Genomic DNA, 14,053 nt, shown 5'->3' with positions numbered 1-14,053 from the left:
AAGTTTAAAGCCACTCGTGGCCGAAGACGATACCACCGGTGTGCAGACCGGCGCTATCCGGCGTACCGCTGCCTCGCAATCGGGCAATGGGTGCGCTTTACGCGTGGTTCGCGAAATGAGCGCAATGAGTACGAAAACACCACCCTCCCCCAAACCTCCTTGCGAAAGCGCTTCCGTCAGGCCATTACGGCAAGTCACGCAAACGCCGTCAGGTTCAATGGGTTCGCGCACGGAACCGGCATCGTCGATTGATACTCATCATTTTCCACGCCAAATGAACCTCTTTCGACGGATGTGACGTGCCGGGGAGGATATGGATGGGAAGGTATGCACGTGTGCTTTCCAACCCACACACCCACGGTGGTATCCTTTTGGTGGGGTAAGAATTTGCGCACGAGTATCCTTGACTTTCGATCGAAAAAAATGTGACCCAGGAGGAAGTCGAAAACACGACCATCATCAGCCGCAGGAGCACGGTAGGGGAAGGGTAGTAAACCCGGCTCGATGGAACGCTCGATCACCGCACACACACACACACCCGGAGAGTGTTGGAAGCGGGCAGGCGGTCGGCAAGGTCGGCAGGGAGGGCCATTTTCCCAAAGCACATGAAAAAGTAAATCTTCGTTTTCTGTTGGTAAACGAAGCTGAAAACATGATAAGCACAAACACGGGAAACCCATCTGGGGCAATATTTTGAAATAAAGCAAAAGCCATCGTCTGCGGGGATGGGCGGGATGGGCGGGCAGGCAAGCGTCGGGCGTGATCAACAATAATATCAAACGAATGTGAGTCGTTGATGTTCAGAGATTTTTATGCCTCTCGTTGAAAATATGATTGGTTATGCCAAAACATGACGGAAAAGTATTATTTCTCAGTTGAATATGTGCCACCACAACAACAATACTTGATCCAGGTATCATTAAATGCTAATAAATTAGAAGTACAATACAAAAATGAGCATGGATATACGACACAAAGTCAACATTCTCAAAATCGGTCAATTAAGATATTCAATGCAAAGTAGCACAAATCAATATTCTGAGTCATCTGCATTCGTACAAACCAGACTGCAAGGATAAACAAAACCAGCATATAATAATAGGTTTTGTGAAACTACACAAAAAGCAAAAGCCCAGAAAACTGTTATTTGCTCATGAATCCCGAAAAGATTAATGCCTGCAATCATTCTTATAAAAGTACCATATAATGCTTAAAATATTATTATGGAAACTGCTCAAGGACCTTAACCGGTAATTTACATGCAACAATATAGATGCCGTGCTGTATGTAATTATTACCGAGTCGCTGACAATTTAATTCTTTTCGTAAAACATTTTCTGGTTTACCGTTTCGATAAACTTGGCACTTGGCACCATAACCGATAGGGCTAATTTAAAGTAAAGGAAGAATTGAAGGAGAGGAAAACCATGAGGCTAAAAAAGGAAACACGCAACTTTCCTATCCACTTCTTTCCCCCCATTTCCTGTAAACGTTGCCAAACGAAACCCGGCAACGCTACAGACAACCGCTAACCGGACTACTATTCATTATACTCGTTTTTTACGTAGCTTCCTACGACTCGGAAAAAGAAATAGTTGCGGGATAATTTATGTATTATCGGTGAGCATGGCAGCGACGCACACAAGAAACACACCGAGCCGCCGAGTGGAAAACCACCGAAGTCCGGTGCGGCCACTTAGAAAACGGACGGAAATGAAACTCCACCGACATTCGAAACGATGGAACGGAGGAATATGACTCATGTGGAAAATCGATAGCGAGTAAATAGTTTATGCCTAGTTTAAAATCTACCGTCTTCCGAATGCTCGGCGACGGTGGCGAAGGGTTGAAAAACGAACTACGTAAATGGCTCGATACCGAAGAAGGCTTACCATCCGAGTGGCATTGGGGAGCAATGTAAGCGGCAGCATAACCCCAATAAGGTTAAGCGCGCAAGCAAGTACAAATAGGGATAATCCTTCCGTTCCGTTCCTGCCACCCGGGGGCCCACACTCTGACCCGTTTCTATTGACGAAAGATATATAGAGTTTAATAAACACCCGGCCAAGCCAACACCCCCGAATAGAAATACTTCGGATTGTGTTTTGCATTCTGGCAGAAACCAACCACGCAAGTGAAATTTGACAAGAAGCAAAAAAAGCAACCGAACACAACACCAAAAGAATGCTCATGAAAGATGCAGAATTTAATCTTCACTTTAACCCCGAAGGAAAATGCTGCCTGCTTTTGGGGAGGAACTTTCACGGCCAATTATGCATGTTTGTTATACGGAGAGAGCCCGCGGCCCGAAGACGGTCGTTGGCTACAAGGAAAAAATCTTTTATGATAAATCAATTAAAAACACCGCTTGGTTAAAGTTTGGGTAAAACAACACGAACATTGTGCTTTCTTTTGGGGTTTTCTCCCCGTCTAGGTAAAAACTGCTGTCTGGTTTTGGTAGATTATCTTTCGTTGGTGTGTGGAAGGTAGACGAGCTTTATTGAGGTTTCCTACCTTTCCTCGTGGATATAATTGGATGTAGGGCAATTTATTTTTTGGTTCATTTCATGAAAACATTAAGCCGAAAAAGTAGAGCTTACTCTTTTTAATGAGTTGGCTTCTTCTTGATTTGATTTGATTTTGCGAAAAATATTAACACAACCCAAATTTGGTTTTGTAGAAACATTCAAAAATATGTATTCTGCCAGTTGTCAGTGCTAAACTACGTCCATTTCAAAGACACCATTTGTGCTATCTACGAGCAACGAGTTTCGAAAAAGATATATTTCTTCACCCCAATCCTTCCCTAAGTCTGCCGCAACTACTTATAGTATTCGGTCGCGGTGAAAAAGATTCTACCCTTTTCTCTGTATCGCTAAAAATATTCCACGGCCATATGCTAATGCCAATCGGTTCGTTAGTTACGTGAATAAATTATGAACAGCCTGCCAATAACGATTCCCGGCAGTGTCGTCCAGCGGCGGCCTGGACTTGACAGCGCATCATCCTTCTTTTGGCACACATACAAAACTGAAGATACCCCCACCCACTAGTGCGAAGGGTGTGTGTGTGTCACTATTGATGCAATTTCTAGTAACCTACATCGAACCGGCCGGATGAATTATGACACGTTCCTGCCGGTGTTTTCCCTCCGCGTTGCCACATCCGGAAGTGCTCAACCGGGGGGGGAGGAGATGAGAGAACGTGGTACTGTCGGGGGTAATAAAAGTCACTTAAATTAAACTGAAAGGCTACACGAGCGCTGTCAACGGTGATATTGAACGACTTGCACACGGACCGAGCAGCTGTGTCTTCCCGGTCGACGTTTCGATCTTCCGTGTTGCCCAACAGTGGCGCACAATGACACGTTTCCGTTTTTTTTTTTTTTTTTGGAGGGGGGGAATCCTCTTGGCCAAAACCTTCTCGGACACCCACGCGTACGGAAGAAAGATTCAATTCGGCGGGTAAATAATTAATTCCGCAACATTCTCGCCAGTGTTGCTACACGCGAGAGAACCGTTTCTGCCGCATTCTCCTTCGCCGTGGAAGGCACATAAATGAAGGAAATTTAAATAAAAGCAAAACCGAGCCATCCTGCAGCAGTGGCGTGTGAAAAAAGATTGTTGTGTGACCTTCTGCCTGTTAGCGGGGTTGGCAACTAAATCTTAACTATTCTTCTCTACGCTCTCGCTTCTTACTTATGTAGTTTTTTTTTATATGCCCTGTCGCCCTGTCGAAGGCCCTGTCGAACAGGAAAATCGATCATCTTGTTGGAAAAAATACATAAAGAACTTATGCTGTGTGTATCCGTTTCCCTTCGTTAAACACCGAGCATCATTACGTTGGTTAAAGCTAACGGTTTTTGACGATTTTGGCGCGAACATGACATCACATGGAATAAAAAGACTACCGGAAGTTAGTAGTGTAACATCCACAAAAATTTTAAACAAATTAGTCCCCTAACTCCATGATATTAAAAGGTGCAACTTGAACGGCACTAAATGATAAATGAATAAAACAAGTTACACAAAACACAATCTTCCACTATACACATTATCTCGTTGCCTGGTCACAAAAAAAACAGTTACATAAACAAGCGTTCTGATTTGTTTCCATTCCATCAAAGTGTTTTCACAAAACAAACATTTCCCTTGGTAATTATGGTCCATCGTGCGTATGTTATAAGCGGAGGTGAAAGAAAATTTAAAAAAAATGAGAAATAACCTACCTCGGATTTTTATCCGAGAGGCGCCTGATGGAACTGGAAAATAAGGCTCCCTAATCCAAACGCATCCCCACCTCCGGAAAAGAATAAATCCCAATGGTATGTTAGTTGCTGTGTGTAATAAAATCGGCACTAATTAAACTCGACTTTCCCGATGCTAAAAACAACAGCACACAGTTGGAACGCCCCGCTCCAAAGGCAATCGATTTGAAGTTTATTTCGAAATCCGTCACGGTTTCCTGGAACGGTGTAATGTACGCCAAGGCGCGCCCAAAAGAAGCCGATTTGCGAAGCTTAAATTACATCGGGATTCCAATTCAGTTGATCCGTGCGTGGTGTCTGCGGGAAAAGTTATATCCCTGCGCTTATACGAATTCTTTACATCCTTGGGAAAAAGCAGCGCAAAAGTTGGGTGTAATGAAGAAACCTTCAAAGGATACAAAAAAGAATTGCTGAAACATGACATGAAGTAAAATGTTTGGAAAGTTCGACCTAGTTGAAAACAAGTTATTTGAGTTGATTTAAGAAAAACCCCACTCACATCGAAGCTATTACATTCAGTTGTGAACTGATGTTGTGGCTAAATGTTAGACTTACTCTAAGAATTACCTTGCCAAGTATCATCGCTGTAGAATTTAGACCAATTAAGTATCCTTTTAATACCTTTTAATCTACGAGTAACGTGGCGTATCGATAACACTTCACTTTATATCGCACATGTTCACTCCACTTAATCCTGATATGGTGAGTAGCAAGTGTTTTTGCTTCCGCTAGTCACGGATTACGTTAGCCAACAAATTAACACGCATCAACGAACATGGAAAAGAAAACAGAAAAACCCTGGTGTTCGTATGCCAAAGATGATAGATCAACGTAAGAATACAAAAAAAAACGGTAACGTACTTTGTGCCCAACCGAAGGGTAATTAATCAAATTGACCTTGCTCACGCCTTTGGATACCGTAATATTGGATGAAATCCGTAGAATAATCCTCCCTCGCCGTATGTGCTGGGAAAGCCACGGTTATAAAACTTCCAGTTAACAACTTGCGTTGGAGGCAGTACACACTTCTAGCTAAACTCACGCGTAACGAACGTATATCACTATGCCAAGTATCTACGAACCACGCCGTTGGGGCCTAAAGACGGACAATTTGCGCGAATGTCCTTTTAATTGACAGGTCCACGTGCACCAAGGACACTGAACCAAAGCTTCTCCACTGAGATTCACTTTCCGGGAACGCCGGGAGATTTATTGTCGTTCCATTCGCCCTCCCCCCCGAAATTGAGGGACCAAGCCCGAACGTCAACCACAGACTGTCGCTTGCCGGTGAAAAACGCTTTCCCATGGACCGAATCGAACAAATCGCCGTCGAGGGTGGAAAACGACTGAACACAAAACAGATCCGCCAGTCGAACTCGGTACCAGCTGAGAGTCTATTGTGTTCAGAATACTCCGGGCGTTTGTGGTACGGCGCTGGAACACAGGATCTCAGCCGCTCCCGCTCAAGGAAATTGCACGATTACTTTTCTCGCTCGCCGTTTCATTTTCCACGCCACCGTCGAAGGATCAACTACTTCGACTTTTGTCCTGTGGGTGTTCTCTCGCTCGGGCTTGTTTATGAACACTTTTTTTTACCAGGAACGAAAAATCGGTCAAGAACCGACAGCGGTGAACACGCGAACAGGCACTCTTGTGCTCATTTAATCGCGTGTATATATTTCCCCCCCTTGTTACGATGCATTAACGCCGGTTTGGCTTTAAGGATAAAGGTGGGAAATGTAAAAACATGTTTACGAAAGGTAACGAAGATGGAACCTACATGCGCCATGGCGTGTAGAGGTTTCGTGAACCGCAACATAGTACAAAAGTAAGAGATTACTCAACAAAAAACAGGACAGGACATTTTGAAATAAATATATAACGAAACATAGAAACCAATCTGATTTGAAATGCTAATAGAACCGCTGCAAACTGTTCGCGACAGATACATTAAAAAGGTTTGAATAACCATCAAAATGGTACTCGCATGTATAGCATCATCATACTATTTGTTCAAAGATTAAATCTCAGCTTAAAACATACAACAAAGTTTCTGGTACACTCAAATGTAAAATAGATAGTGTTTAGGGTAACGTAAACTGCTAGCAATCAAATTCGATTAAAATCTATATTTAATTATATTCTCCCTTACAACAATGTCCATCTTTCGTACTGATCCAAGGCTACATACAGATTATCTTGGTGGTTCATCACCAATTGACCTCACCGTCTGCAAATTGTTGAATCGATAGATACCATGTTTAAAAAGCTTAAGCTTTGCCCAAAACAGCGTTTTTTTTCATCTGAGGCCGCAGATGCTAATCAAAAGGATAACCATCAGTTGCATCACACGTATCTCACCAGTTTAGAAAACAAAAATAATTCAACAAATCTCCAGCAATTTCATGTTGTTTAATCATTGCCGACAGTAGCGCCGTTTGCTTTCTTATATATTCTTTTTCAATTTATAAACGCTATTGCGGGCGGTTTTGGCTTTGGCCATGTAAATCGGGTACCCAGACGAGTTTCGTGTGAGCTTTTGCCTTGAGGCTATTGATCGCACAGAGGCTTTTCATAGCTTATAAAAAAATAATAAACCAGCCTTAACGTTCACCTAACACGCAACGGTAAAACTTGGAAGGAGGAATGATTTTACAATCAGCAAAAACCTTTGCTCACTTCGAAAGTTTTGGACTTCAAAAGGTTTAGTCTTTGTTAGGTACTAGTGCAATGTATTGAAGGTATATTTTTTAAACAGCGGTTTAGTAGCCCCATACGTTATCCTGACAACTTAAGCATAGCTGGGTGTAAAAAAAAAATCCTGCTACTTGTTACCCGTTTCGTTGATTTGAACTTCATCAAACCGTACGTATTCGTTTCTTCGCCAGAATAATCCATGCAATCATTTAATCACCAATCGATGTCACTGCTTATTAAAGCAGTTGTTATTCAAACGTATTCCTCCAAGAGCAGTCTTACTTTTTCATGGAACGTCATAGCAGTTATTGGTTACGAATGCATTTTGTGACGCAACAGAAACTACATAATAGGGTAAGCAAACATTCGATATGAACATCCGAAGAACTTTGGAACGATGCAAAGTTACACAGTCACTAGTTTACCTTACAATAACATTCCACCTTTTGCACCAAAGTGGTTACGCCTTTGCGCGTCCGTTTTGTAATTTTGGCGAGTTTCTAGGCGCATAGATTTTACCAACATTTGATAGCAAATGTGTTTATGCCAAGGTATCTGTTTCAAAATCAAAAACTCACTAGTATTTATCTGCCGTTTTCTTCTCAATCCTATATGTCGTCTCGGAATTCACCGCCTGCATCTGGGCAGCTTCAGTTGAAGGCCTACTACGTCTAGATTTTGGTTAAAGATTATATTCTGTTGAAAGAAAATGCAATATTTAGATAAAGGAATCCGTGCATTTACACCTAAAAGTGAAGATAAAACGGCGGTTCCCACGTTTGATGCTGACTAACTTAGTTATTGAGCATTTTATTCTAATATTTCAAAAACTTGTTGAAGAGGAACTAAAAACACACTTGTAAAGAATTTTTCGCCGTCAAATTTGGTACTTTCCTGTAAGCAACTAACAAGCGCAAGGTTTCAGCTTCATAATGAAAACGATCTATGGCATGGCAACATTGGCGGTCTACAAAGTTACACTTATTAGACTACTAAACTCTACAGTGGGTATCGAGATTGTATCTTCACTTTTGAGAGTAATTTTACAACGAACCAAATCATTCAGCAAACATAGAAATCAGGTGTTTAGTTCTTATCATGTGCTATAGTTTATTAATTTCTTGTCGATTTCCAAAGCTGGCAACCTCGTTAAAACAATTCCCTTAAATTAGCATTCGATACCGTTGTTCAATGTACTCAAGTCAAAACGCACTTTTTAGACCATAGACAAGCATGCGTTCCCATCGGACACATATTTTTCGAACAAATCTGTTATCAAATTTGATAGTAAGAAAAAATGGATTCATGGGAAAAATCACCTGACTGACGAAAGGAACGTTATTCAGTATATAAGGGTAAAGTTCTAGCATAACTAACTTTATATACAGATGTCCTGAATCTAACAAATCATCAGCGATACAAAACAACAGAGCAGCATGGCATACACGTAAATAGAGTTCAGTTATTGTTTTACTTCCATATTTTACACATAAAAATATACTTTTTCTTGCAATTTGCTAAGATGTTGGAAATTCTTTGTGCTGTTCTTTTGCTTTATTTATTTTTTTTTTCTTTCAAGTTTAGACGAATATAAACATTTAGATCACCTATTTCATAACGATTAGTTCATGTGTTAGTAAAGAAGAATTACAATATAAATAGCTGAGCAAACATTGAAATTAAAGTAACATATTTAAGTAGAATATTTGCCACAAACCGTTATTTAAAACTGGTATTATCAGCTCAACTTACTGTACTAGTGTGAATTAATTTCCTACTGCGAAACATTCACGTCGTTCCATGTTCGGGGATCACTAAAGAACCCGATCCGCTTGTGCTCGTCGATAGCTCTGACAGCAAAGTGGTAACGCTGACCTTCGCTAAAATGTGTCAACGTCACGGCCATAGGAAGCGGCAACGCTTTCACATCACCCACGTGACGCCATGCGGACGAAGATGGGATGGCTGTCGATTCCTGGTAGGCATAAATTTGGTAGATATCGATCTCCGCGTGCATTTCCGATAGATCTGGCATCGTCCACGATATTACGATCCCGGTCGAAACATTATTGATACGAATCACTGGCTGTGGCGGTAATTGTTTCCAGGACGGGTGACAACTCTGTGGCCCAGGTTTCGGGAGTGGTGCCGGATGTACTGGGACTCGTAGTGGGGGCCGAGGCTTCATCATCAACGAGTTGTCTGCAATCGAGAATCATTATAGTAAATTCATGCACCAACCACCATGTGAGGCTGTATAGAAGGCTGCATTATCACTTACCAGGAAAAGGACCCGAATGTCGTATCTGTCCATGAGTCGTTGGTGAAATTCCCAATGGCATTCTAAGCCCATTGGGTTTTTTCCCCAAGTGCGCTCGAAATCCCACATTGTTGGGAAGGAGCATTCCTTGTGTATGAGTAGATCCGGTAGCGATCGGCTGTATCGTACCATTGCCGTTCAGCAACCGATATGGCAGTTTCCCCTTCGTCTGCGCAGCTTGGGCCAATTTCACCATCTGATTAGTAGCTATCATTTCGGCGGACCCCTGCTGTTTTTCTAGCATTCCATTTTGATTTGAGTGTTTTTTCTCGATCGCGTTGCTAAGGGGGACACTAGTACCGATGGGGCCACGTGGCTCTTCCTCGTCCGTTAAATCTATCAACGAATTGGTTACCGCCGATGGTGACCCGGGTTGGGACTGTGGTGCGGTCGGTGCAACCGAGTTTGTAAAAGTGAGGGTCTTGCTGGATGACGCTCGTACGTTATGCATACCAGCCATTGGTTGTGCGGCCGGCATAAGTGACGATAGCATCGCCGGACGAAACAGGGTTACGTTCGTTCTGGATACAACCGTTGTTCGTACATCAGGTGCAGTAGGTCTTATTCCGGTCGCAGAATTCCCTCCACTCACTTTAGAACCGCTGCAATAAATAAAAAAAATTCCTACTTTACTTAACGATGAACGCAAAACAAACCACTAACATTCATGGAATCATATACTGCCGATTTTATTAAATTAATTTAAAAGATATATTGGCAAAACGTTATTTCTAGTTTTTCAAACTTCGCTTTTTGTGTCATAAAAAAAGAATTGAGATGGGAAAAAAATGTGAACTTGAGGAAGTGTTCGGAATAAGTTGCTCCAAAAAGAGAAGGTCAAGTGTTGATTTACTCGTTTAACACCAATTTACTTGGTTAATTCTCATCGTAGCTGTTTCATTGTATTCTACAATCATATAATAGAGGAACTTATTATATGATTAATGCTCCAAATAAGCTTCTAACGAGATTTGAATTGGCCAAATTGGCTGAGCTTTAAGCCATTATCTGATTAAACACCATATTAAGAACTCACAAAAGAGTTTAGTTTCTCTGGGAATTTCTTGAAACTGGTCAAGTAGGCTTAGGTAATTACGACATACAAGGTTCAGTTTGACCCGTAACTTCCTTGAAGTTTTCAATTTTATTGCGAAATGGAGGAATCCAGAAAGAAAACTGGCGTTGAATTGAGGAAACCAATTATTTCACTCTATTGCAAAGGATATTCAATGCGAAAAGTTGGCGACATTGGCTCATCACTAATACAAGGAAACTAGATCATTCAGATACAAGGTAAGCTAACTAGATTTAATCCAATGCGATCCGCCACTAACTTATTCATTGTTACCCGTCTATTGAGTAGGATCAACGAAAGTGATTACTTACGCAGCTATTTTTGCTATTCGTGCCTGCTGGCTGTGAATGTCCTGTAGCATTTGTTCCGCTTGCTGCCTCGCCATCTTCTCCTGTTCCTCCTGTTGCACTGCAGATAGCGGTGGCCTCTTCGGCGTAATTTTATGGAGAGTCTTTTTACGGGCAGTCATAGACCCGGGTGAAACGCTACCGGTGCTGCTACCACTGGAGGAGACGGAAGTACCAGACGGATAACTACTCCCAGGTAATCCATTCACAATACTACCAAGGGCTGGTTTGCTTGGATCTGGTGGCTTTATCGTAACTTCACTGGCAGTTGCATTGTGCATATAGGTTACATTCATCGGTACCGATGGGCGTATCACATTCGGTGTAGGATGGATACCGCCTGCCGTTGAAGTTGACATTCGTTGGCCAATGGACGTTAGTTGGGCCCCGTTCCAGGGCGCTCCACCAGTAGTGTCTTTTGTACTGGATTCTGGTGATGTAGTATTTCCCTTAGCCGGAATAACAGACAGCTCAGCAATACAATTTTTTGTTTTGACATCTTCACAAGTCTGGTCCATAGCGGTAGGCTTTCCCAAAAGCGGAAATTGTGATGCGCCGACCTGCAAACCAACGGCACGCGTTATTTTCACGGGAACCACAAACCGGTTGGCTCTCTTTTGCAGATCCTGAACCGCTCGTTCGTGGACCACTAGTAGATCACAGTATTGCTTGTGCATATCCTTCAACCGTTGTCGATATTTTAGCATAACTGTCTCCAACTTATCCAAGCGCTTACGTTCCTCGCCCAATTGCGACTTATAGACCACTGCCTCACAAACCTTTAGCATGACGAACTCTTCTAAATCGTCACGAGACATCTTGGGTAGCGGCTTGCCGAACATCTTCATGAATTCCATAGCAAGTGGCTTCACGTCCGGGGGCTTTTGCGCCACATCATCCTCCTTAACAAGATTGTCTAAAGTATCTGTAGACTCGTTGGCCATTTTGGGCTTTTTAGTACTTTCGGATTCTAAATCCTCCCTTGGACGCTTTTCTCCAACCTCTATGTCTGGTGAGGCAAGTATAGAATCCTTTGTAGAATTAATTATTTTGGTTGCACCAACGTTGCCAACGTCGTCGTCGTCGTCATCGTCGTCTATTACAAGTACCTCAGAACTGAGCGATGGGACCACGGTAGATCGTCCACCAACCGTATCGCCAGTTTCAGCGCCTACTAATGTTGCCGTCGTTTCAAAGTGGCTCGTTAGAAATATGGTTTCCGTGGTATTCACATCGATAGGACATTTAGCAGGTTCTCCCATGCTTGACGATGGCCTACTGCGATTAAGGTTTTGAGATTCCTCCTGATCCATCATGGTTTCGCTGTTGTCGTCCGTTTTAGAGGATTCAGCAGCATCTGGTTTATCATTACCATTGTCACAATTTTCAGAAGAATGCGTTTGGATCGTCACCGGGTCGCTGGTAGCATTGTTTTCACAAGCTAAACGCTTCATAGCTGCAACATTATCTTGGTCATGACTTTCAGACGATCGGGGTCGTTTTGGTGGCGGTTCATCGATAGAATCTTCCTCAGTTTCTCTACCTTCCACAGTAGCATCAGATGTGGTGGTGCCATCACTCTGCTTGCTTGCCACAACGGCACCATCCGTCGGTAGACTAGCACTATCTTCATTGCTTAGAGAGTTGCTGTCATGTTGATCTTCTTCTGCCATCTCTTCTAATAGACATATGACGTCATCATCGTCATCTTCATTATTAGTTTCTTTTGCACTCCTAGAAACTTGCGTATCGCAAGCCACTGTTTTATCTACATCTGGGTGGCCGCTTGCTTCTTCATTAACGCTTGTTATTTCTTCGGAACTTTGTTGCTTTGCTTCATTTTCTACAAGAACAGGGCCTTCTAGTGTGTTGTCCTCCTTAGGATTTAAAATAGGATCTGAATTCTCCTCACTTTTCTCATTAATTGTTGTGATTTTATCTTGAATGGGTTCGGCAGGATCATTTTCTGAACTACACGACACTTGCTTCTCTTGATCGAGTGTTGGTTCCACTGCAGTGTTCTGATCACTATTTTGTTCTAAAGATTCATCATTTAGTTTTATCATATCACTGCATTCGCCTTTTGGGTCCGCTGTTTCGTCTCCAAAGCCCTTTAGACGATAATCATCTTCCCTGTCCCCTAGCAAGGACTGCAAAAGCTCTTGCGCCGTTAAACTGGCAGAATCTTTAACGACTTTTTCTACACATTCTTCTGTACGTTTAACCATTTTCTCTGTGCCTTCATCACTCACTCCCGAATCATCAGCGCTGGAAGCTCCGGTCAAATCGATGTTCTCATAGATACACGATGGTTGTTGTTTCACATCCACCACCATATTTTCTGATTGTTTTGATTCATTTTTCGATACAAATGATGGTTTTTCCACGCTTTCAATCTCTGGACTACTGGAATCCTTAGTTACCCCGTCCATGACACTGGCATCCAGAGGCGTTATACCGGAAATATTCACTTCATTCTCCCGGTCACTAGTGCTGAGCGTGATCTTTTCCGTCGGGTTCGCTGATGGCTCGTCTCCTTCACTGTCGCTAATAACAAGTGCTGGCAATTCATCGTTTTCCATCTCAGGAGATTTGTCTGGGGACTCGGGCAGTACGTTGTCGGTAGTTGCTACGGGCATTTTTTCGTTATCAACATTCGACACAACTGGCTTATCCACTTCCATCCTACGTGGGATGGTTTACTTCATTCGCTGCAATCGAAAATTTAAAAAGAAATCAGTTTGTTTTGGGTTCAGCAGGAGCAATAAATCAGCATTAAACACGAATAAGAGCTAAGGGTTATGCCGTCGGAAATTGTGCAACGGCACTGGACAAAAAGGAATCCCATTCAGGGCAGTTGAATGTAAACAATCTGTTTCAATTCTTACCCATGTTTAAATAGCTTCGGAATGTAAAAGATGAATAAAACATAAACTAGTAAATAATGGCCGTTCGTGAAAAAGTATCAACGCGCTTACGATGCGATTAACAAAACACACAAAACCACTTTTTGACAGTTCTCAGTTTCCTTGGAAACCTACACTGCTAAAAAGAAAAAAGGCGGCAAGGTTTTGAGGGTGTAGTAGTGTGCTCTCACCTCCCTACACCAACTCAAGCAGGCGGTTGAACCTGTGTTGGAGTCCTAGCAACTGCTGCTCACACACATAGTACTTTACGTATGAGAACCAATAGAATGTATTCATGCAAGTTCGATCGAAATGTTTTGTGCGAAATTCAAAGCTATAAAAGAAATTATTTTTCCCAATTTTGATGGATCTATTTTAAATGAAAACATTTTTTTCAGTTACAGTATACTATAAATAAATTCTTCGATATTCTCTGTATAA

General features: G+C 42.3%; 1 protein-coding gene across 1 annotated transcript; it reads right to left on the bottom strand.

The window, feature by feature from the left end:
* Positions 1–8,068: 8,068 nt before the first annotated feature.
* Positions 8,069–13,679, bottom strand: LOC131294157 (activating transcription factor 7-interacting protein 1). The gene is made up of 4 exons (XM_058322202.1): positions 13,595–13,679; positions 10,671–13,417; positions 9,246–9,886; positions 8,069–9,166 (listed from the first exon to the last, which is right to left on the bottom strand). Exons 2-4 carry the CDS (start codon positions 13,388–13,390, stop codon positions 8,739–8,741), a joined length of 3,789 nt encoding a protein of 1,262 aa, XP_058178185.1. The 5' UTR covers positions 13,391–13,417; positions 13,595–13,679; the 3' UTR covers positions 8,069–8,738.
* Positions 13,680–14,053: the final 374 nt, after the last annotated feature.

The sequence above is a fragment of the Anopheles ziemanni genome, chromosome 2 (assembly GCF_943734765.1).
Source record: "Anopheles ziemanni chromosome 2, idAnoZiCoDA_A2_x.2, whole genome shotgun sequence".
NCBI classification, from domain to species: domain Eukaryota; kingdom Metazoa; phylum Arthropoda; class Insecta; order Diptera; family Culicidae; genus Anopheles; species Anopheles ziemanni.
This window is presented reverse-complemented; position numbering and strand designations above follow the sequence as displayed.

Excerpts from the sequence above, each read along its gene's own strand:
- LOC131294157 (XM_058322202.1), bottom strand. The coding sequence starts at position 13,390 with ATGGAAGTGGATAAGCCAGTTGTGTCGAATGTTGATAACGAAAAAATG. Across the intron at positions 9,887-10,670 it reads CGAATAGCAAAAATAGCTGC|CGGTTCTAAAGTGAGTGGAG; the intron begins GTAAGTAATCAC and ends TATTTATTGCAG. Across the intron at positions 9,167-9,245 it reads ACATTCGGGTCCTTTTCCTG|ACAACTCGTTGATGATGAAG; the intron begins GTAAGTGATAAT and ends TCTCGATTGCAG.